The 19,313-nt window shown below is 50.7% G+C and overlaps 5 protein-coding genes across 6 annotated transcripts; 3 read left to right on the top strand and 2 right to left on the bottom strand.

The window, feature by feature from the left end:
- Positions 1-226: 226 nt before the first annotated feature.
- Positions 227-2,295, top strand: LRRN4CL (LRRN4 C-terminal like). 2 transcript variants are annotated; one of them, XR_014326361.1, is made up of 2 exons: positions 227-341; positions 952-1,032. XR_014326361.1 is itself a non-coding variant. In XM_082843876.1 (2 exons), the coding sequence occupies exon 2, from the start codon at positions 893-895 to the stop codon at positions 1,583-1,585; it is 693 nt and encodes a 230-aa protein (XP_082700002.1). In that variant the 5' UTR covers positions 262-341; positions 888-892; the 3' UTR covers positions 1,586-2,295. The 2 variants fall into 2 exon arrangements, 1 of the variants encoding a protein (XP_082700002.1); XM_082843876.1 differs by having other exon boundaries at positions 262-341; positions 888-2,295.
- Positions 2,296-4,531: 2,236 nt separating this feature from the next.
- On the top strand, positions 4,532-7,059 carry UBXN1 (UBX domain protein 1). The gene is made up of 10 exons (XM_082843831.1): positions 4,532-4,568; positions 4,669-4,756; positions 4,896-4,949; positions 5,038-5,132; positions 5,231-5,300; positions 5,462-5,653; positions 5,748-5,799; positions 5,916-6,032; positions 6,562-6,754; positions 6,928-7,059. Exons 2-10 carry the CDS (start codon positions 4,698-4,700, stop codon positions 6,975-6,977), a joined length of 882 nt encoding a protein of 293 aa, XP_082699957.1. The 5' UTR covers positions 4,532-4,568; positions 4,669-4,697; the 3' UTR covers positions 6,978-7,059.
- Positions 7,060-8,470: 1,411 nt separating this feature from the next.
- Positions 8,471-9,857, bottom strand: UQCC3 (ubiquinol-cytochrome c reductase complex assembly factor 3). The gene is made up of 2 exons (XM_082845426.1): positions 9,661-9,857; positions 8,471-9,570 (listed from the first exon to the last, which is right to left on the bottom strand). Exons 1-2 carry the CDS (start codon positions 9,778-9,780, stop codon positions 9,421-9,423), a joined length of 270 nt encoding a protein of 89 aa, XP_082701552.1. The 5' UTR covers positions 9,781-9,857; the 3' UTR covers positions 8,471-9,420.
- Positions 9,858-12,839: 2,982 nt separating this feature from the next.
- Positions 12,840-14,037, bottom strand: CSKMT (citrate synthase lysine methyltransferase; the record flags this gene model as incomplete). The annotated part of the gene is made up of 3 exons (XM_082844767.1): positions 13,887-14,037; positions 13,659-13,783; positions 12,840-13,495 (listed from the first exon to the last, which is right to left on the bottom strand). Exons 2-3 carry the CDS (start codon positions 13,714-13,716, stop codon positions 12,840-12,842), a joined length of 714 nt encoding a protein of 237 aa, XP_082700893.1. The 5' UTR covers positions 13,717-13,783; positions 13,887-14,037.
- A 362-nt stretch (positions 14,038-14,399) lies between these two features.
- On the top strand, positions 14,400-17,999 carry LOC309965249 (uncharacterized protein C11orf98). Its single transcript, XM_082844638.1, has 4 exons — positions 14,400-14,464; positions 14,617-14,741; positions 16,453-16,550; positions 16,635-17,999. The coding sequence occupies exons 1-4, from the start codon at positions 14,426-14,428 to the stop codon at positions 16,742-16,744; spliced, it is 372 nt and encodes a 123-aa protein (XP_082700764.1). The 5' UTR covers positions 14,400-14,425; the 3' UTR covers positions 16,745-17,999.
- Positions 18,000-19,313: the final 1,314 nt, after the last annotated feature.

The following is a 19,313-nucleotide window of genomic DNA, read 5'->3' as shown; positions in this document are numbered from 1 at the left end:
CTTTGGATTCTCAGCTCCTGGCTGCTTTCCACATTCCACTGCTCTTTCAGAACCCAGGCATCCTGGCCTCCAGCTGAAACCGCTGCATGTGGCTTCCCCCACCCCTGGCCCCCGTGACTCAGGCCCTCTGAAGGGACCAGCCCTCTTCTTGGCACTCACTGGGGAGGGGGGCAGGGGAAGGGGGGCCAGGTGGTGACATCACAGTTGAGGGGTATAAAAGCTTTGAGCCAAAACAGAATTGAAATTGAAGACACTGAGAAAACCTGACTGCGCAGCGTGTGCTCCTGGGGACCTCTTAGGACCCCCGGCCTGCTACTCACTGCATCAAGGCCTACCCACTGGTAAGACGCTGCTTGTGAGTCAGGGAGGTGGGGGGCAGGCAGGGACAAGGACTGATAGGTGGGGAGGGAGGGTTCCAGGGCCTCTGTGTCCCATCTCTTCTCCTTTCTCACCTCCATCTCCTTTCTGGGTTTCTGCATGTGTCACTGACTGATTGATACTTATTTTACTTAGATGGTTTCCCTGGGTGGCAGCTGGGAACTATCCCACCTTCCCTCCCCAGGCTGCGTAAATCATTTACTCCTCTTCTCCCCTCAGCACTCAGTTTATTCATTAACTGTTTCCCGTGCTTCACGCATTGCTGGTCACACACTTCTCTCTGTCGGGTCAGACGACATTTTATTCTTTTTCGCCCAAAACCAAGCACATAGGCTGTTCAGAAGTTGGATGACAAAGGGGTGTATCGTCTCATTTCCACCTCTTTCCTGTTCTCCTCTCGGTCCCCGTTCGGTCGTGTTTCCCTGTCTCTAGAGCTTTTGTTGAGGGAGGGGGGCCTGCAAGGTGTGAGGGCTGGCCGGCCTTCACCCTTCCCCCTCCTTCCCTTCCAGACCCCATGCCGGGAAATCCCCGCCTTCTGTGGCTCCTGGCTGTCACCTTCTCCTTGGTTCCCAGAGCGCAGCCCTTGGCGGGAGACGCGGAAGAAGAGGAGCAAGATGAGACACCTCTGCCGGCTGTCCCCTGCGACTACGACCGCTGCCGCCACCTGCAGGTGCCCTGCCAGGAGCTGCAGAGGGCCGGCCCGACGACGTGCCTGTGTCCTGGCCTCTCCAGCGCCACACAGCCGCCCGACCCGCCACGCCTGGGGGAAGTGCGCATGGAGGCCGAGGCGGGCCGCGCCGTGGTGCACTGGTGCGCCCCCTTCTCCCCGGTCCACCAGTACTGGCTGCTGCTTTGGGAAGGCGCCGGGGCTCCGCAGAAGGGGCCTCCCCTCAACTCGACGGTCCGCCGAGCGGAGCTGAAGGGCCTGAAGCCCGGGGGCGCATACGTCGTCTGCGTGGTGGCCGCCAACGCGGCCGGGGAGAGCAGCGTGCCCGGGGCCGAGGGCCTCGACGGCGCGGGCGGCCCCGCCTTCGGGCCCTGCGGCCGGCTGACTGTGCTGCCGAGGCCACTCACGCTGCTGCACGGGGCCGTGGGCGTGGGCTCGGCGCTGGCCCTGCTCAGCTGCTCCGCCCTGGTCTGGCACTTCTGCCTGCGCGAGCGCTGGGGCTGCCCCCGCCGAGGCCGCCCGAGCGGCGCGGGACTCTGAGGCCGCCCGGGGGCCTCTCCGGCCAAGCTAAGCCCGGCGCCGCTCCGGGGGAGGTGGCGGCCCCCGACAGACGGCGGGATGGAAGGCCGGGCGCTGGGCCCCCACTGAGTCGGTTCAGGCCCCAGACTTTCCACTCTGCCCCGAGCTTAGGTTTAGGAGTAGAGAAGGTCAGCAAATTTTTTCTTAAGGGACCAGAATAATTTAGGCTTTGTGGTTCCAGGGGATAAAATGGAAGATATCATGTAGTTCTTACACAACCATGTAACCATTTAAAAATGTAAACATCATTCTTAGCTCTTGGGCCTTACAAGTCAGGCCCTGGCCAGATTCGGCCCGTTGGCTACGGTTAGTCTACTTCTGTCGTACAGCCTCAAAAGGGCCCTGCCACTATGGGTGGCTTCCGTGGGGTTTTGAGAATAAGCTGCTGTGGTATGGGAGTTTGGGGCTAGAGACCACTCCTTCTCCTTCTGCCTTTTTGTTTAGATAGTGAGGGTGCGCACTGAGTTAGAATCTACCTGTGTCTGAGGCGGGTGGAAATAAATGACTGACATGGGGTGGAGAAGAGAAGGACTGCCCAAGCTGCTGTCTGGGACAAGCTTGCGGTTTTGCTAGTAAAATTATAATAATAATAATACAATAATAGCAGAGGATTCCCCCTCCCGCATTTGTGTTTATTGTATATTCACTGTAACAACATTAAAGGAGATGTAAAAGGAAAACATTTTCAATTTTCATGATCCTTTTCAGTTCCTCGTCCACACACCGATTTTTCGGAGTAGTATACATACTTTCGAGTTTATTTTTAAATTAACTGGATGTAGAAAAGTCGAAGTTGCTACACAGTTTATTCCTCACTTTTACTGATCTTATAACCTTTTCTCAAATTATAAAAGTAGCACATACAAATTTCAGTACTGAAGAGGATAAAATGAAAGTTCCCCTCCTCCTCAAGAGGTAATTGCCTGTAGCAGAGCAAATTTTTCCCTAAGCAATGCAAATATATTTTTTTCATTCAATATATTATGGACAATGTTCCCTGTTGGTAAATCACAGCCTCCTTAGTTATGTGAAAGGCATAACTTTCCACTGGAGGATGCTCCTTAACTGGCAATAGCCTTTGCTCTTTGTTAGAACATTTGTCTTCAGCGTTTGCTATGGACATCCTCGTTTGTTTGTGTATCCTCACATGTTTGTGTACTTCCATAGGGTACTTACTTGGAAGTAGGTGAGAGAGGTAGTACTATACAATTTAATCATTCTTCTATTATTGGAACTCTAGAATAAATTTAGAACACATTTGTTATTTTGAATACACTCACCACATTGCCGTGAATACTTTGTCTTTTTAATCTGATTCCTGTATTTCTCAGCATTTATTCATTTACAAATAATGAGGGCCTACTACCTCACTTTTTTGTTGTTTTTTTTTCCCCGTACTTTTTCTTCCCTACTGTCTTAATATTAAAGACACGCTTTACATGCTTTCGTACTTAATCTCTATCACAGTCGTTCTAAGAGATGGTGTCACCTTTTCACAGATGAGAAGTTTGAGGTTCTAAATGGTTTGAAGCTATTCAGTACAAATAAGGAGGTGAGTTAGGACTTCTCGATACAAGTTGCCCAACTCCATAGCTGATGATCATTCCACCGCAGAGAGGCAGCACAGCCTAGCAGTTCCAGCACGCACACTGCATGGGTTTGAATCCTAGCTCTGCGACCTTCGGTAAATTATCTCATCTTTCTGTGTCTGTTTCCTGTGACTAATAATAGTATCTACATCATATGGATTGTTGTGATGATTAAATATGAATTAACCATATAAAATTCTCTAGTGCATATATTATCAATATCAGCAACTTATTATTATTCTGCCTCCTAAAAAACATTTAAAGTGAGCTTTAACTTAAGGGACCTAACAGCCTAGGTAGTGGCGGCGGGCTGAGTAATCAACAAGACTACACACTACGGGGACAAATGCTAATGGAGTAAATACCGGGGCTGGGAGATGGAGAGGGGGTGGTCAAGGCAGGCTTCCCTTAGAAAGCACACCCAGGGACTTCCCTGGTGGTCCAGTGGTTAAGATTCCGCGCTTCCACAGCAGGGGGCGCAGGTTTGATCCCTGGGGACCTAAGCTCCCACATGAGTGCGGCCAAAAAAAAAAAAAAAAAAGGAAAGAAAAAAAAGAAAGCAAACCCAGGGTCCAGTCCGAAAAAACGACTGGGAGTTAACCAAGCCCACAGAAAAGGCAGGACATCCCAGACACAGAGGGACGGGTATGTGCAAAGGCCGGGAGGAGGGAGAGTTTTGCAATCTGCACAAGTTACCCTCAAGTGGTGAGAGATGAACCCCGCACCAACTACCAACATTTACACAGTGCAGTCTTGCCAGACACCTAAGGTTGGTGCTATTGTTATCCTCACTTTACAGATGGGACATTAACAAAAGAAAGGGTAGGAGGAAGCCAGACTACCAGCATTTAAGTTTCGTCCTCGGTGACTGAGGTGTCATGGAGAAATCTTAATCAGGGAGCTGATGACAGGATCAGTTATTGTGTTTTGCAAAGATCCCTTTGGCAGTAGCGCGGAGGATAGCTCAATTGCCGGACAGGATGAGCAGGTCAAAGGGTGCGCACATTTCTATGGCTCCTGATAAACACTGCTAAATAATTTTCCAACCGGTTGCGCTAAGGGGCCATATCGAGAGCTGTCTTGATTCGCCCAAGGGTTTCAGGGCGGCATCGCCCTTCTACCCCGCTGCGGGGCACCCGGGCTTGGGCGGGGGAGTGTGAGCTGCCTCCCGGGCCGCTACTCCTACGCCCCGCCTGTCCCCTCAGCGCCAGGTCCTGGCAGCCGGGCCAGGCCTGTGCTTTCTGGCTCTCTGCGGCACCCGTCCACGTCCGCCTCCACGTGACCCAAACAGATTCGGGCACTTCCGCTTCCTCTAGGCTTTCTTCTCGTCGGTGTCCAGGGCCGGTCTGGAGCCAGTGAGTGAGCGAGCGTCCGGTTGGGGCCGTAGGGGGCGGGTTTCCGCGCCGGCGGGGGACGCCCCGCGTTGACCCTCTCCGGCCTTCTCGTCCCTTCCAGGTCCCCGCGGAAGCGGCGGTGGCGGCGTCATGGCGGAGCTGACGGCTCTGGAGAGTCTCATCGAGATGGGCTTCCCCAGGGGACGCGCGTAAGGGAGCCCCCTAACACCCGTCCGCGGGGGTCGCCGACCTGTCCAGGCCTTTACCCCAGCCTGGCCTCAGGCTCTACGCCCCAGCCTGACCATCGCCATGGCTCGTGGGCGCTATTCACGGTGTTTCTGCCCCCAGGGAGAAGGCTCTGGCCCTCACAGGGAACCAGGGCATCGAGGCTGCGATGGACTGGTGAGCGCTCAGACCGGGTAGCAGGTGGCTGGGGACTCCTACGAGGGGCAGCCTGAACATTAACCTCCCTCCCGACTTTCCCTGCCAGGTTGATGGAGCATGAAGACGACCCAGACGTGGACGAGCCACTAGCGACCCCCCTTGGACATATCCTGGGACGGGAACCCACACCCACTGAGCAAGGTGGCCCTGAAAGTCCTGATGGAGGGACCCACTGTGGTTATTCAGGAGGGCCTGAGGAGGAGGATGAACGGGTGATAATACCGATTGCTTGTTTGTAGGACCTGAGTCTGTTGTGGGAGAAAGCAAACCCGTTTTGACTGAAGAGGAAAGACAGGAACAGACTAAGAGGTACGAAGAACAAGCTCCCATTTCTGAGGCTCCTCCTCCACCTCTCCCCAGAGGTGTTTGGGCCTGTGTTCCCGGATTCTGTTTTCTGAAGCCCTTGTTAATAAACACACCCTCCCAATTTATGTCCATTTCTCTTGAACTCTTTCCTCTTTGCAATACAGGATGTTGGAGCTGGTGGCCCAGAAGCAGCGGGAGCGTGAAGAAAGAGAGGAGCGGGAGGCACTGGAACGGGAACGGCAGCGCAGGAGACAAGGGCAAGAGTTGTCAGCTGCCCGACAGCGGCTACAGGAAGATGAGATGCGCCGGGCTGCTGAGGAGCGGAGGAGGGAAAAGGCTGAAGAGTTAGCAGCCAGGTCTGGGTGCTGGGGGTGTTGGCTAAGAGATGAGAAAGGAATCAAGATTTGCTTTGTCAGTGTCTGACCTACTTTCGTTCTGTCTGCATTCCAGACAAAGAGTCCGAGAAAAGATCGAAAGGGACAAAGCAGAGAGAGCCAAGAAGGTAGGTGATTGGGTACGTACTGAGGGTCATGAAGTAGGGGGACTAGTAAATCCCCTTTTCTAGCTTCAGAGGGAAGGGTTGGGCTTAGTGCCTGATTGTTTAACCTTGTCCTCCAGTATGGTGGTCATGGGGGTTCTCAGCCATGCCCACCAACAACAGAGCCAGGCCCCGTTCCCTCCTCTCCCGGCAAGGAGCCTCCCACGAAGCGAGAGTATGACCAGTGTCGCATACAGGTACTGATTCTGATTCCTGTCTTGCTCCTGGGACCCTTTGTTGGCTTGTAAGGCACCCAGCCCAGCCGAGCTTTTTTCAGTTATGTTCCCTTTGCCAAACCTCTCCCATCTTTGTAAATGACTTTTGAAATCCTACCTCCTCTGCTCTTAGAAAAGATATCAAATTTTACTTGCCCTAGTCTTATATAAATCTATTTCTCTTTCATATTCAGCAGTTAACTTCTTACTTGTTCACCGTATTTTCATTTGGCTTATTATACAGCCATTTGCACGATGTGGTACCCATCCAGGTATTTTGTGTAATCTGGTCTTTGTTTTCCTTAAATTGTGAGGGAGCTAGGAGTCTCTTTTCAGTGTTCAGTAAAGCCAAGCCTAAGTGCTTGTTCATTAGCTACTTTAAATAGTAATTATGCTGCTTCAGTCTCTCTAAGAGGAAGGAGAAGCCAACTTTGCTCTTTTCCTTTTCCTTACCTGGGCACTTCACTCAGTTTTGACACTCACAATTCTGTATTTCTGTCTTGCCTTCCAGGTCAGGCTGCCAGATGGGAGCTCACTGACCCAGACATTCCGGGCACGGGAACAGCTGGCAGCTGTGAGGCTCTATGTGGAGCTCCACCGTGGGGAGGAGCTAGGAGGGGGCCAGGATCCTGTGCAGTTGCTTAGTGGCTTCCCCCGGCGGGCCTTCTCAGAGGCTGACATGGAGCGGCCTCTGCAGGAGCTGGGTATGACACGTGGGACCTGAAACCAGGAGGGGGATAGGGGACATGCCCGAGAAAGGAAGGGATGCAAAGAAGGGACTTTGTGGAGATAGTGTGAGGCCAGGAATTTGGGGGGGCCGGGGAGGGTGGGCAAAAAGCAGATCTTTTGGTTCAAACCTGTTTCGTTCCATCTTCAGGACTTGTGCCTTCTGCTGTCCTCATTGTGGCCAAGAAATGTCCCGGCTGAGAGGCCTTTATCCCACCACCCTTCTCTGACCTCTCTTCATCTTTGATAAAGCACTGACATTACCTTCCTAATAAATAGAGCCTCTGAGTTGTGTATGCGACTGACTCCTTCCTGAATGGCCGGGAGGGACAAAAGGAAGGCTTTTAGAACAGACCCTATGCTTCCTCTTAAATGTCCACGGGAGACTTGTTTCTAATCTCTGGGTCTGATGAGTTGCTTGGGAGGTTGAAGGGGAGAGGTGCTGGAGTGTGGGGTGTACGATGGATAGCATCTTTTGCTCCTATGGGTAAGGCAGTACCTAAGCCTGAAATCCTTAGTAGCTATGTGCCTTGACTTCTTTAATTAAGCCTAGTTTCTTCTTTAGTAAACAGGGATAATAGTGCCTGTTAATTGGGGTTGTGGGGGCTTACGTAATGCTGATGTAAGGTGCTTTGGCACCGTGCCTGGCACCTGGTAAGTCCCCAATTAAGTATTAGCTACTAGAAGGGTAGTTTTTAAAATGTGGCCATTCGGGCTTCCCTGGTGGCGCAGTGGTTGAGAGTCTGCCTGCCGATGCAGGGGACACGGGTTCGTGGCCCGGTCCGGGAAGATGCCACATGCCGCGGAGCGGCTGGGCCCGTGAGCCATGGCTGCTGAGCCTGTGCGTCCGGAGCCTGTGCTCCGCAACGGGAGAGGCCACAACAGTGAGAGGCCCGCGTACGGGAAAAAAAAAAAAAAAAGTGGCCATTCACAGTGAGAGGAGCCATAGTGTGACCTTCACAACTGCATCTCTTCTGCACTAAAAAGCATGAGTACTTAATATATACCACACAGTTTTAAGTGCTTTGTATGTATTAACTGAGATATGAAGGCAGTATTATCTAGCTGTAGGTACAATGATCCCATTTTAGAGATTGGGACGCCAAAGCACATGACTTGTCCAAACTGACAGAGCTAGCAAGTAGCAGAACCTGGACACATCTCTGGGGAGCGTGACTCTAGGGCTCAGGCTCTGAACTGCCGAGCTCCCCTTGCGCTGTTGCTGCTCACCTCATCCTCGTGCTCCCTCAGACAGCTGCTGACCTCCCTCCTCTCATACCCCGACTAGGAAAGAGGCCACAAGTAAACTGTAAAGGTCGCACATGACAAATGTGCTCAGCTTACGACTTCACCATCTAGTAGCTGAAAACTGCACCAATGCTCATATCTGGGTTTACACCTCAGTGTTACCAAGCTTTATTTAGTGTGTTCCGGCTTTATTTAATACAAGCAGCCCCCCCATCCCCCATCAATTGCAATCTTGTTTGGAACCACGGGACATAAAATAGACAAAAGGGGAGTGAAATGGTTGACTTCGCTGTAGGGCGGCCACCCCACTGACAGCTTTATCTCATCCCATCAGTGGCATCGCCAATGGATCCTGTGACGGATTCAGAAATTGAAAGCCACTACAGTGAAAACCTTGTGGGAGGAAAACCCCAGTGCATTTAGTGAGAGGCTGCCCTGTGCCTGGCACTGCACTTTACATTCCTAAGTTCACCTTTTTACAACTCTCAAGATAATTGTCACCATTTATTTATTTATGTATTTATCTGCACCAGGTCTTAGTTGCAGCACTCTGGATCTTCGTTGCAACATGTGGGATCTCTTAGTTGCAGCATGCAAACTCTTGTTGCAGTACCTGGGATCTAGTTCCCTGACCAGGGATCGAACCAGGGCCCCCTGCATTGGGAGCACAGAGTCTTAGCCACTGGACCACCAGGAAAGTCCCCATTATCACCTTTTATGGAACAGGACTAAGGCTCAGAGGTTAAAAACATGGAGGAGTTGAAACAAGATCTGACTCAAAGCACACCCCTTTTACCGCTCCTACTACGAATTAAGGTCACAGAAGGCATTATGGCACATGTTAATTGCTAGAAGCCCCTCTCCAACCTCATTCGAAGGACAGGCACCCAGAGTGTCCTCTATGGGTATTTACTACACAAGAGTTTCCAGGATAACGATTTCAAGAACATCACTTGGTTATCCCCGAAAGTACACTCACGCAAACCACGTGACCTGACGTGTGTTTTGAAAACGTGGTCGCTCTGCCTATAGGGCTTCAGCGTCACATGAAGGGCGGGGCAGGCGGGAGCTGCACTCAAGCCCGCCCGCAGCACTGACCCCCATAACACTCTAGGCTTTTATGGGCGTCCAGCCGCAGTGCTCACTCTCTGGATGGAGGAACATGATTTATTGGTTCCTTCCGTTAGCCACATCCGATGCCCTGGCCCAAGACGTGGACGTTAAAACACAGTCAATGCAGGGTTTGGGGGGGAACGTGCTCACCCGGCGGCAGCTCCCCAGGTCCCGAAGAGATCTGCGCGTGTCTGGACTCCCCGCCGGCCCACAGAGGAGTAAGGCCGGCTCGGGCTCCTGCGCTGCAGCGGAGGTCCCGGCGCGCACGGGGGCAGGTCTGGCCTCAGGCTGACTTCCCGCCGCCGCCACTCATCCAGTTCTTTCTCCAGGCGACGTTCTCTTGCGTGGCCACGGCCTCCTGCAAAGTGGCCAGAAGTAGCTCTTTGGTCCCGGCCACCTCGTCCCTGCGCTGCGGGTCCTGCTCCGGCATCTCCTGCGGGCAGAAAGGGAGGTTCGTAGTCCGCGCTACCAGCCGGCGGTTCTCCGCCCGCTCGCCCCACCTCGGCCTCCCAGCTGCTCACACCTTTAGCATCGCCTGCTTCTGCTGCTCTCCCGGGGTCACGAGGACAAAGAGCGCGGTGCCCACGCCAGCCCCCACGCCCAGCACTGCGCCCGCAATCAGCGCTTTGCGCAGGGTCTCCATGGCCGACCGCGCGACCAGCGAGACGCACTCCGGAGCCTCCAGTAGCCTAGCAAGGCCGCCGCGACGTCTCAATCTGCGCAGGCTAGAACGCCTCACACAGGAAACCATAGAGACGGGGCCGGGCTAGAGAGGGCCTGGCCAGAGAAACGTTTCGAAGCTAGAGCGGCTGGGTGTTAAGACTAGGTTTAGCTGAGGAGGTTGACCACGTCAAGAGGTGTTGGCACCCAGGGCCGAGCGTGGGGCCCCTTGTCATGAAATCCCGAGGAGGATTGCTAAGGGGAGAGTAAGTGTCTTCATTGTTGCTGTGAGTTTTACAGTTGCCCAGCTCCGGAATGTCCTGATCAATAGAGGGTCAAGGCTGTGCTCTGTGCTTTTCCAATACAGTACATAAGGACATTCAGATACTTATAAACATCAATCTATTGACTGCCTTCAATCCCTTCAACTCCTGAACAAAAACTCAAAGCCAAGTGTACCGGGTGGGGAGAAGGGTATATTTATGTTTTCTTTTTATTTTACTTGTTGAAAGTAAACGTTACCTTTCTCTTCACGGTATATAACCTTTTTTTTTTTTTAAACCATGGATTTTGTGTAACATACCGAATTCTAGTTTGGAGAAGAAAACACCTCTTAGTTGTGTGACCCCGGGCAAATCGTTTAAGTTCTTTGTTTCTCGGTTTCTGCATCGGAAAATGAGGCTAATAACAGTATTTATCTCATAGTTTTAGGATAATTAAATAAGTTTATATGAAAAGCATTTAAAACAGTTCCTGGCAAATAGCATACACCATAAAAATATTCATTAAATAAGATACAAAGAAACATGTCAATGTGGGAGACCCAGTAACAACCAGAAAATTCCAAGTTTATCAAAGCTCTTCACTCACAGGGCTTTAATCCAGATGCCCTCGTTAACTCCTACTTCCGCCTTTCCCAGTGTCACCAGGGAGTGAGTAGAAATAAAGCTCCTATTCCACCTCTTGGGATTGTCCCCTCCCCTGAAAGGCCCATAATCTCCTTGCATGTCAGCCTCTTCTCCTCAGAAGTGATTAAGGGGCCAGGCTCCAAAGCAGATTAAAGGAACAGTCTGTGGGGTGCTCTGGGCAGGGATACTCTACTGAGTTCAACCACCCTGCACTCCAAGAATCAGCACCCATGGCCCTTGTGCCAGGGAGCAGCGAGGATGGGCCTTGGCCTAGAGAGAGCCCAGGCTCCTCCCAGCAACCAGAAAGTCCTAGACTCACCAACCCTCTCTGGGACGACAGAGGAGAAATTGGCCAGGTTGAAGGTCACCAGGATGTTCAGGTTAGTACTTCCCCACCTTGTGTCTTGCTGTTGGCTCATTCTAATTTGGCCCAAGCCCCCTGCTGTGCCCATCCAGGTTGTCTGTCAAAAGACCCACCTCCCCTCCATCGTGGTGGAAGCCGCTGAGGCTGAAGGGAGTGAAGAGAGTGGGGAGCTCCGGTGGCCACACAAGGAGCTGCAGCTGCTCACTGATGATGAGGAAGAGGAGGTTGAGGTCTTCCAGGACCAAAGTGAAGAACCAGGTGAGGGAGGTGGCTGGTTCAAATGAGGCTGTTGTGAATGGGATGGTCTAAGCAGGACAACTTAGTTGTGTCTCTTGCATTAAGCAGCACGCAGTAGGTGCTCAGTAAACACAGTGAAGAAAAATGTAGAGGTGGGAGATAAAAGTCAAGGTGGGGCTTCCCTGGTGGTGCAGTGGTTGAGGGTCCGCCTGTCTATGCAGGGGACACAGGTTCGTGCCCCGGGCCGGGAAGATCCCACATGCAGCAGAGCAGCTGGGCCCGTGAGCCATGGCCGCTGAGCCTGCGTGTCCGGAGCCTGTGCTCCGCAACGGGAGAGGCCACAACAGTGAGAGGCTCGCGTACCGCAAAAAAAAAAAAAAAAAAAAGTCAAGGTGGTTGGCAAAGTTGATGAACTTTAAAAGGCAGTTGTGATGTCAGATAGGTGACACCTTTTAATATGTATTTTTAATACTTTAAGATATTTTTGTCATGGGGGAAAGAATAAAATCACCCCAAATCCGACTACCCAGAGATTAACATTTTGGATGCCTTCTCCTCCAGATTTTTCTTCATGTCTATATACTGTTACAGAAGCTACTTTTGCTATATGCCAGGCACTGTGCTGAACACTTTTACATATATTTTTCAGGACCCAGTGGGGAAGGATACTTTCTCCCTCATGAGGAAACTGAAGCTGTTAAGTTAGGCTCTTCATTATAATTGCTGTATCATTTTTATAAGCAAAAGAAATTACATGAATTTGTTTTATCTTAAAAAAAAATCCAGTCATATATCAGGTATATTTTTCACTGTTAATGGGCTCTAACTCCCTCCCTCCCACCCCCCAGGCTGGACTTGGAGCTCACTGGACCCCAAATCTCCCTTAAGAACCTTTAACCCAGAACTCAGCTGGGGGCAGGAACAGGTAGATCAAGATGCCTACTGGCTTCCAGAGGAGACAGATTGTCAGGAAGCCCCCAATCCCTGTCCTCTCTGGGACTCGGCATCAGGTTCCCATGTGTGCAGAAGCTGCTTTGTGGAATATTCCCATTTCCTGCCTCCCAGGAGCTTTGAGGGTAAGTATCACTGTCCTCAAACATTTTACCTAGGTTTATGAAGCCCTTCTACCTATCCTTTCACAATCTTCCCCTTTTACAAGCTGAGAAAAATGAAGGCTCACAGGTTAGGCCCCTGGGTCACACACAAGTCATATCCAAGGAATCTGGATTAAGAATTCCTATCTGTGCTTTTAGGAGTTCGGATGACCCACTTGTACCTTCTTTATTCAGCCCTCATCTTGTGCCTGGCACTGCTAAGTGTTTCACCTGTTGTTGTATGGAATCCACATAACTCCAGGTATTATTCCAACCTTGCAGATGAGCAAACTGGGGCACAGAAATATTCAATACTGTGTGCACACAGCTAATATGAAAGCCCGGATCCAAATCCTCATTTTCCGGTCGTCTTGCCAAGACAAAAGCTTTCTCCAACTCCTCACCCAACAGAAACACTAGGGTCAGGTTTTAAAAGTCTTTAATTGAAGCCTTGAACCAAGTAAGCAAAGTAGGTGATGCCCCCGAAAGGGCCCAGCTCCTGCACAGACACAGTGCAGCCTTGGGACCCCTGCTCCAGGCAGGGCAGCCGCACATCAGGGTCCTCATCTGAGAACTGAATCAGGGTCCCCCCAGGGCTTAGGACCCTCAGGCACTCTGACAGCAGCTGGTAAGCCCCAGGCAGACCAGCCTGGGCAAGAGCATCCCAGGTACCCTTGTCTAGCACTAGATGGAAAGAGCCTGAGGAAGCCACTGGCTGCAGGTCGAGGGCATTAGCTTGCATGAAGTGGAGGCGTGAGGCAGGGTGCCCCGGGCACAGGGGTGTTTGGCCTTGGCCACCTTCCAGGAGGCTGTTCATGTGGGCCACAGCCACAGGAGAGGAGTCCACCCCCAGCACGCCCACTGGGTGCGGGCATTTGGTGTAGAGGCCCGTGCACAAGCTGGAAGTCCCACAGCCCACGTCCAACACCCGCGGTGGACAGGCAGCTGGTGCCTCCTGCAGCAGCGGCAGTAGGAGCCCCTGGGCTTCCTCGTATCCAAAGAACCAGTCGAAGGTGCCCGCGCTGCCCTGACGGGGCTGGGCGGGGAGCTTATCCCAGAGGCGGCGGTCCGCCAGGCAGCTACCAGCCAGGGAGCCTGTGGACGAGCGGAGGACTTGCGTCACCCAGCGCCCAGTTCCAGCAAAACGCGACAAAACCCACACCAATGTGGCCTGGGGCTTTAAGCGGCACAATTTCAGGGACTAGACTCCTGTGTAACAAACAACCCAACTTGCCCTCCCTCTGTCCACCTTCCCTACCCGCCACGGCGCGACGGGCCGCCGCCGCCAGGTTCAGGGTTCGGCGCAGGGCTGCCATCCGGAGGTGACGGCAAGGTCGGCCGGAGAAACTTCTGCGAAAATGTCGCCCGTACTCCGGCAGGGGCCTGAGGTCCAAGGGAAGATTTGCAAAATACGCTGTGAGGAATCACGCGTACAGCCTCCCTAACTCTGCAGCCTCGGAGAAAAGGAACGCGGACACAAACTTACTACGGTACGAACGGCTTTTATTGTTTGCAACGGAAAGTGAAGAGGAGGGGATGCGACAGCTCCGGCTCCTGGGGCGGCTCCACAGACCTGAAATCAAAGGAGAAGGTGTGAGCACCAGTCTGCTGAACCTCGGTTCTGCCCTACTCCTTGGAGCCCTGTGTCCCGGCGCTTGAGGATAGAACCCGCGGAATGGAAGCCGCCGGTACCGAAGACATGACGCCGAGGGGGCCGGAGCCCTTTCCCTCTACCTCCGTACATTACGCGGACCGGGACCGCACGCCCGGTCCCCGCCAAGAAAAGGAGGGTCAACAGGCCCCACCCAGAAACCCCGCAAGGCCAGCCGGTGAAAACGCCAGAGCCGACACTCACTCAGTCGCTGTCCTCAGAAAGGCCAAGACGCCGACCGGGCTCCTTTATATAGCTCCAGGACCCGCCCCCTCCCAGCTGCGATTGGCTAGCGGAGGACTGAGGGGTGGGGCGCACACGGACCCTGCGCAGAGCTGAAATGCTGGACCCTGAGCTGGTTTCGCAACGCAGCAATGGGTGCTCCAGGGGGGAAGATCAACCGGCCGCGAACGGTGACTGTGTGGGATCCCGACCCTGTTTCCCAAGCGTCCTGGAGCCCTTTACCCTCGCCCGAGATGGACTCGATGGGCCAGTGTCGCCGGGTGCGGGGTCCCGGGTCGCGGTGCACGGCACCCCTCTGATTAAGCATCTTCCTCCCCCTTAGGAGCTGAAGAAGAAGCTGTTCAAGCGACGGCGGGTGTTGAACCGGGAGCGGCGACTGAAGCACCAGGTGGTCGGGGCTGTGATAGACGAAGGGCTGATCACGAGGCACCACCTCAAGAAGCGGGCGTGAGTGCCAGACCCTCTCCCTTTTGGTCCTCCCCACCATGCCTCCTTCCCTCCTCCTTGTCGAGCTCCGGAGCAGCTAACACCTTTTTGCTTTCCTTGTGTACTCACGTTTATGCAAGGAACGTTTGTGCCTAAACTCTACTAGTCTCTCACTGTACCTGTAGCTCACAACCTTTCTTTGGTTCTTGGACTCTGATGAGAATCTAAGGAGAGCTGTGGACTCCCCCACCTCCCCAAGTAACATTATTCACTCGCACAGATTATTTATTTATTTATTTATTTATTTATTTTGCGGTACGCGGGCCTCTCACCGTTGTGGCCTCTCCCGTTGCGGAGTACAGGCTCCGGACGCCCGGCCGCTCCGCAGCATGTGGGATCTTCCCGGACCGGGGCACGAACCCGTGTCCCCTGCATCGGCAGGCGGACTCTGAACCACTGCGCCACCAGGGAAGCCCCACACAGATTTTTTTATAAGTACATTTAAAAGCACACACATAAGTGTGCGGCGAATCATTCGATGAATTTTCACAAGGGCACATGTGAGATTTTGCATATAATCTTGAGTCTTGGGGCAGAGTTCCCACCCCATTCTTTCATTGACTTGTTTATTATAAATATTTAGTTTATAAAGCGGCATAATAAATATATTTGGTCCTTGTCTCTGCTTTCTGGCAGAGCTAAATTTCCTGAGTGATAAGAGTGGCTTTTTGTTCATAAGGATCCCCTTTTGAGCACACCTAAATTTATGCAAATGGTGACTTAGCGTGGGGCTGGTCATCAGAAGGATGAAGTGATTAGAGGATTGGAAATTTAATTCCCTCTCACTGCCTGTGGGAAGGGGGTGGGTGGGTGCTGTAGATTAAGCTCTACACAACCTCTTGAACCAGCTCCTGATTGGTCCACTGGTGGAGGTACTGGGAGGCTGGCTCACCTGGAGAGAGCATGGAACCTCTGGCCCCTTCCATACCTTACCCTATGCTTCTCTTCCATCTGACTGTTCCTGAGTTGTATCGTTTTATAATAAATCAGTAAATGCAAATACATGTTTCCCTGAGTTCTGTGAGCTATTCTAGCAAATTATCGAGTCTGAGAAGGCGATCATGAGAACCCCAAGTTATGACTGGTCAATCAGAAGTACAGGTAACAACCTGGATATGTGATTGGCATTTGAAGTGGGGGAAAACTTAACCTTTGGTATCTGTTGCTATGTCCTGGTAGATAGTGTCCAAATGGAGTTAAATTTGTAGGACACCCAGTCAATGTCCATTGAGAATTTGGAGAATTACTTGATGTGGGAAACCTCCCCCACCCACCACATCTGCTGTTAGAAGTATCAAGAATAAGGGACTTCCCTGGCGGTCCAGTGGTTAAGACCAATTGCGCTTCCAATACAGGGGGCATGGGTTCGATCCCTGGTCAAGGGAACTAAGATCCTTCATGTTGAATGGCCACAAAAAAAAATGTATATACACACATATATATATATATATATATTTATATTTATATATTTATAAAATAAGAGGAGGAAACGTTTCTATTATGTACTAAATTTTAGCAATTAATGTTACTTTATGTATGTGTTAAGACTAGTTTTAGGTAAAGTAACAGTTCTTTGACTTGGATCCAAAGACCTTTTCAGTAACCAGGACCACTGTGTGGTCTGTATTGGTTCAGGTTAACCTGGATATTTTTGCTCTTACCAATCCTTCAGGTCCAGTGCACGTGCCAACATTACTCTGTCTGGGAAGAAGCGCAGAAAACTCCTCCAGCAGATCCGGCTTGCCCAGAAAGAGAAAGCAGCCATGGAAGGTGAGGCGAGGGCACAGAAGCTGGGGTGAGGGGGCAGCTGGGTTCATTTGGGTTCTTTAATGCTTCCTCTTTCCCTTTGCTCAGTGGAAGCCCCCCTCAAGTCAGCCAAGACTAGTGAACCACAGCCCAAATCAAAAAAGAAGACAAAAGTCCCCCAGGATGTAGACATGGAGGACCTTGAAGATAAGAGCTAAATGTCACACCCCTTCCACCAGAAGATTCTCAGCTGGAGCCAGGAGGACTCGATGGTTATTTCAGAGGACTTTGGAGAAAGCGTTGCTCCTTTTCACTGTCCCCAGATTCCTCTTCCCTAATGGCCTAGTGACCTGCCCTGGAGGGATGTATTGAGAGGTAGAGGGTAGAAAAGAAAGATTGGAGAGGGGGTCCTAAGCAGTCAACTCCGTTTGTAAAAATGCCCTAGCATTCTCACTGAGATGTGTGTGATTAAATGTAGGAATGGGGATAGGCCACGAAAAGGGGCTGTGAGTGTGGAAACAAGACAATTGGGAAACAGGACCCACAGTTCTTACTTGACCAAAGGCAACAAGAAACCACCCTCCATGATGGCCCTGTCTCCCCGATGAGTGACACTCCATCTTTCCATTTCTGACAAAAATAAGGTGTTCTGTAGAGATAGCAGAGGAGGTAATGGTCTTGATACTGGCCCTACCACCTCCTCTGTGTGACCAGGGTGGACAAGTGACCGTGGTTGTCTCTGCTTCCTTTGCTGGATTATATTTTTATAAAGTGAACATTATTTTTCCCTTTTAACGTTCAGAAATTCTGTTTGTTGGAAGCCAGGGCTGGGGTGGTTAATTAAAGTGAGAAGCTATGTGTGCAGAGATGTGGTCAACTGGGGAAAAGCATATTCTCTCCTTGCTCTGTTAAATCAGTGCAGGCTTCCTGGAAGAGGGAGGGTTTGGGTACAGTGTTGTGCTCCCCCCTCCTCAAGTTTACATTTTGAACATTTTCAAACCTTCGGTAAAGTTAAGAGATTAGCACACTGAGCCCTTAAATATGCACTCTACTTGGATTTACCAGTTTTTAACATTCGGCTATACTTGATCTCCTTACCCGCTTGCATATATATGTGTGTGTTCAAGTATGTATAATTGTTGTCTTTGCTGACTCATTTGAAAGTCAGTTGCAGATGAGATTTTATCCCTTAGGACATGCTTCTATATAGCCAAAACACCTAAGACATTGAACATTGGTGGAATAGCTAAAATTCAGGTTTTCATATTCACATTTCCTCAGCTGTGGATAATATTTTTTATAGCGTTTATTGTTTCCTCAATCCAGACACCGTTAAGGATCACGCATAGCGTTTAATTGTCATGTCCCTTTAGTCTCCTTCAATCCAGAACAGTACCCCTACCTTGTCTTAGGTGACTTGGTGTCTTCGAAGAGTCCAGCCTAAATTAATTAATTAAAGAATATCTCACAGCCTGGGTTTGTCTGAGTGTTTCCATATGTTTCCTCATCAATAGATGTAGGTTAAGCATTTCTGGGAAAAATTCTACATAGAGGATATTGTGTACTTCCCATTGCATTTCATCAAGAAGTAAGTGTTGACTGAAAAAAAAATACACAACCTAAAGGTTGAGAATTATGTTTGATTCAGCAGACTTGCTGAAAACTTAAACCTGGAAGACAGCCTGTCAGATAGCTCTGAGGTAAGGGAGGAGCCAGGATATAGAGGTGTTTTTGCAACAAAAACCAGGTAGTTGGGACATCAAAGATTATTGTTAATTAAAGAAAATCAGACTTCTCAAGTTAATTAATTTAGTGCTTTTCTATGTATGGGAAGATGCAAGAGTCTCGGCTCTTTGATATGCTCCTTAACTACCTATGGCCAGTATCCTGTTCTTTTTCCTCCTGAATCTCCTCAGGGTGCACCACTGGGGATGGCTGCTGTGGTTGATGGTTTGATGGAGGGCAGCCTGTTTGGAGACCGTCGGAGACAGTCATAGTGGCTGATTGCTTGATGGCCGCAACATTGTTTGTTTTCTGATATAGCAGGCAGGCGAATTTTTCGTCCACACATATAATATTAGTTTGTCTCATTATTGGTGATTCCTAGTGTTAAGTGGGTGTCTGTCTGATTTCTCCACGGTTAAGGTATTCTTTCCCTTTGTAATTAATAAGCAATCTATGGAGTGATACTTTGAGATTGTATGAACACCCTGTTCCCCAATGACCTCTCAACAATGGTTTTAGCATCCATGATGATCCATACCTGAATTAGTTACTGCTGCAAAATGGTGATTTTTCTAATTGTATCATTCATTCATCCATGTTACTCATTTTACATATTCTGTAAAGGAAACCCCTACTTCCTTTTAAAAATCTCATTTTGGTTGTTAAACATCTGTTACTATCACTTTTTCATGCTCCAAATCATACCAAACTGGCCAGCCAAAGCCTGTGTCTTTTTTTTGAGGGGGGGGTCCGGGGGGGCACACAGGATACAGCATCTTGGTTCCCCAACCACGGATTGAACCTGTGCCCCCTGCAATGGAGGCACAGAGTCTTAACCACTGGACCACCAAGAAAGTTCTGGTCCTGTGTCCTTTTGACACAGCACCACCAGTATCTGAGCAATTCCTTGCTGTCTGGCACAATGTTCCAGGCTCACCTGCTACTTCCCCTGGGCTAAAACCTGGTATCAGCTATTTTTCTATGGAGACAGTATTATGTCCAGTTTTGAACACAGAAAGGAAAAAGTACTTGTGTGAACCTGAAATATATTCAGATGCGGTA

The sequence above is a fragment of the Leucopleurus acutus genome (assembly GCF_964270905.1).
Source record: "Leucopleurus acutus genome assembly, chromosome: 8".
In the NCBI taxonomy this organism is placed as follows: domain Eukaryota; kingdom Metazoa; phylum Chordata; class Mammalia; order Artiodactyla; family Delphinidae; genus Leucopleurus; species Leucopleurus acutus.
This window is presented reverse-complemented; position numbering and strand designations above follow the sequence as displayed.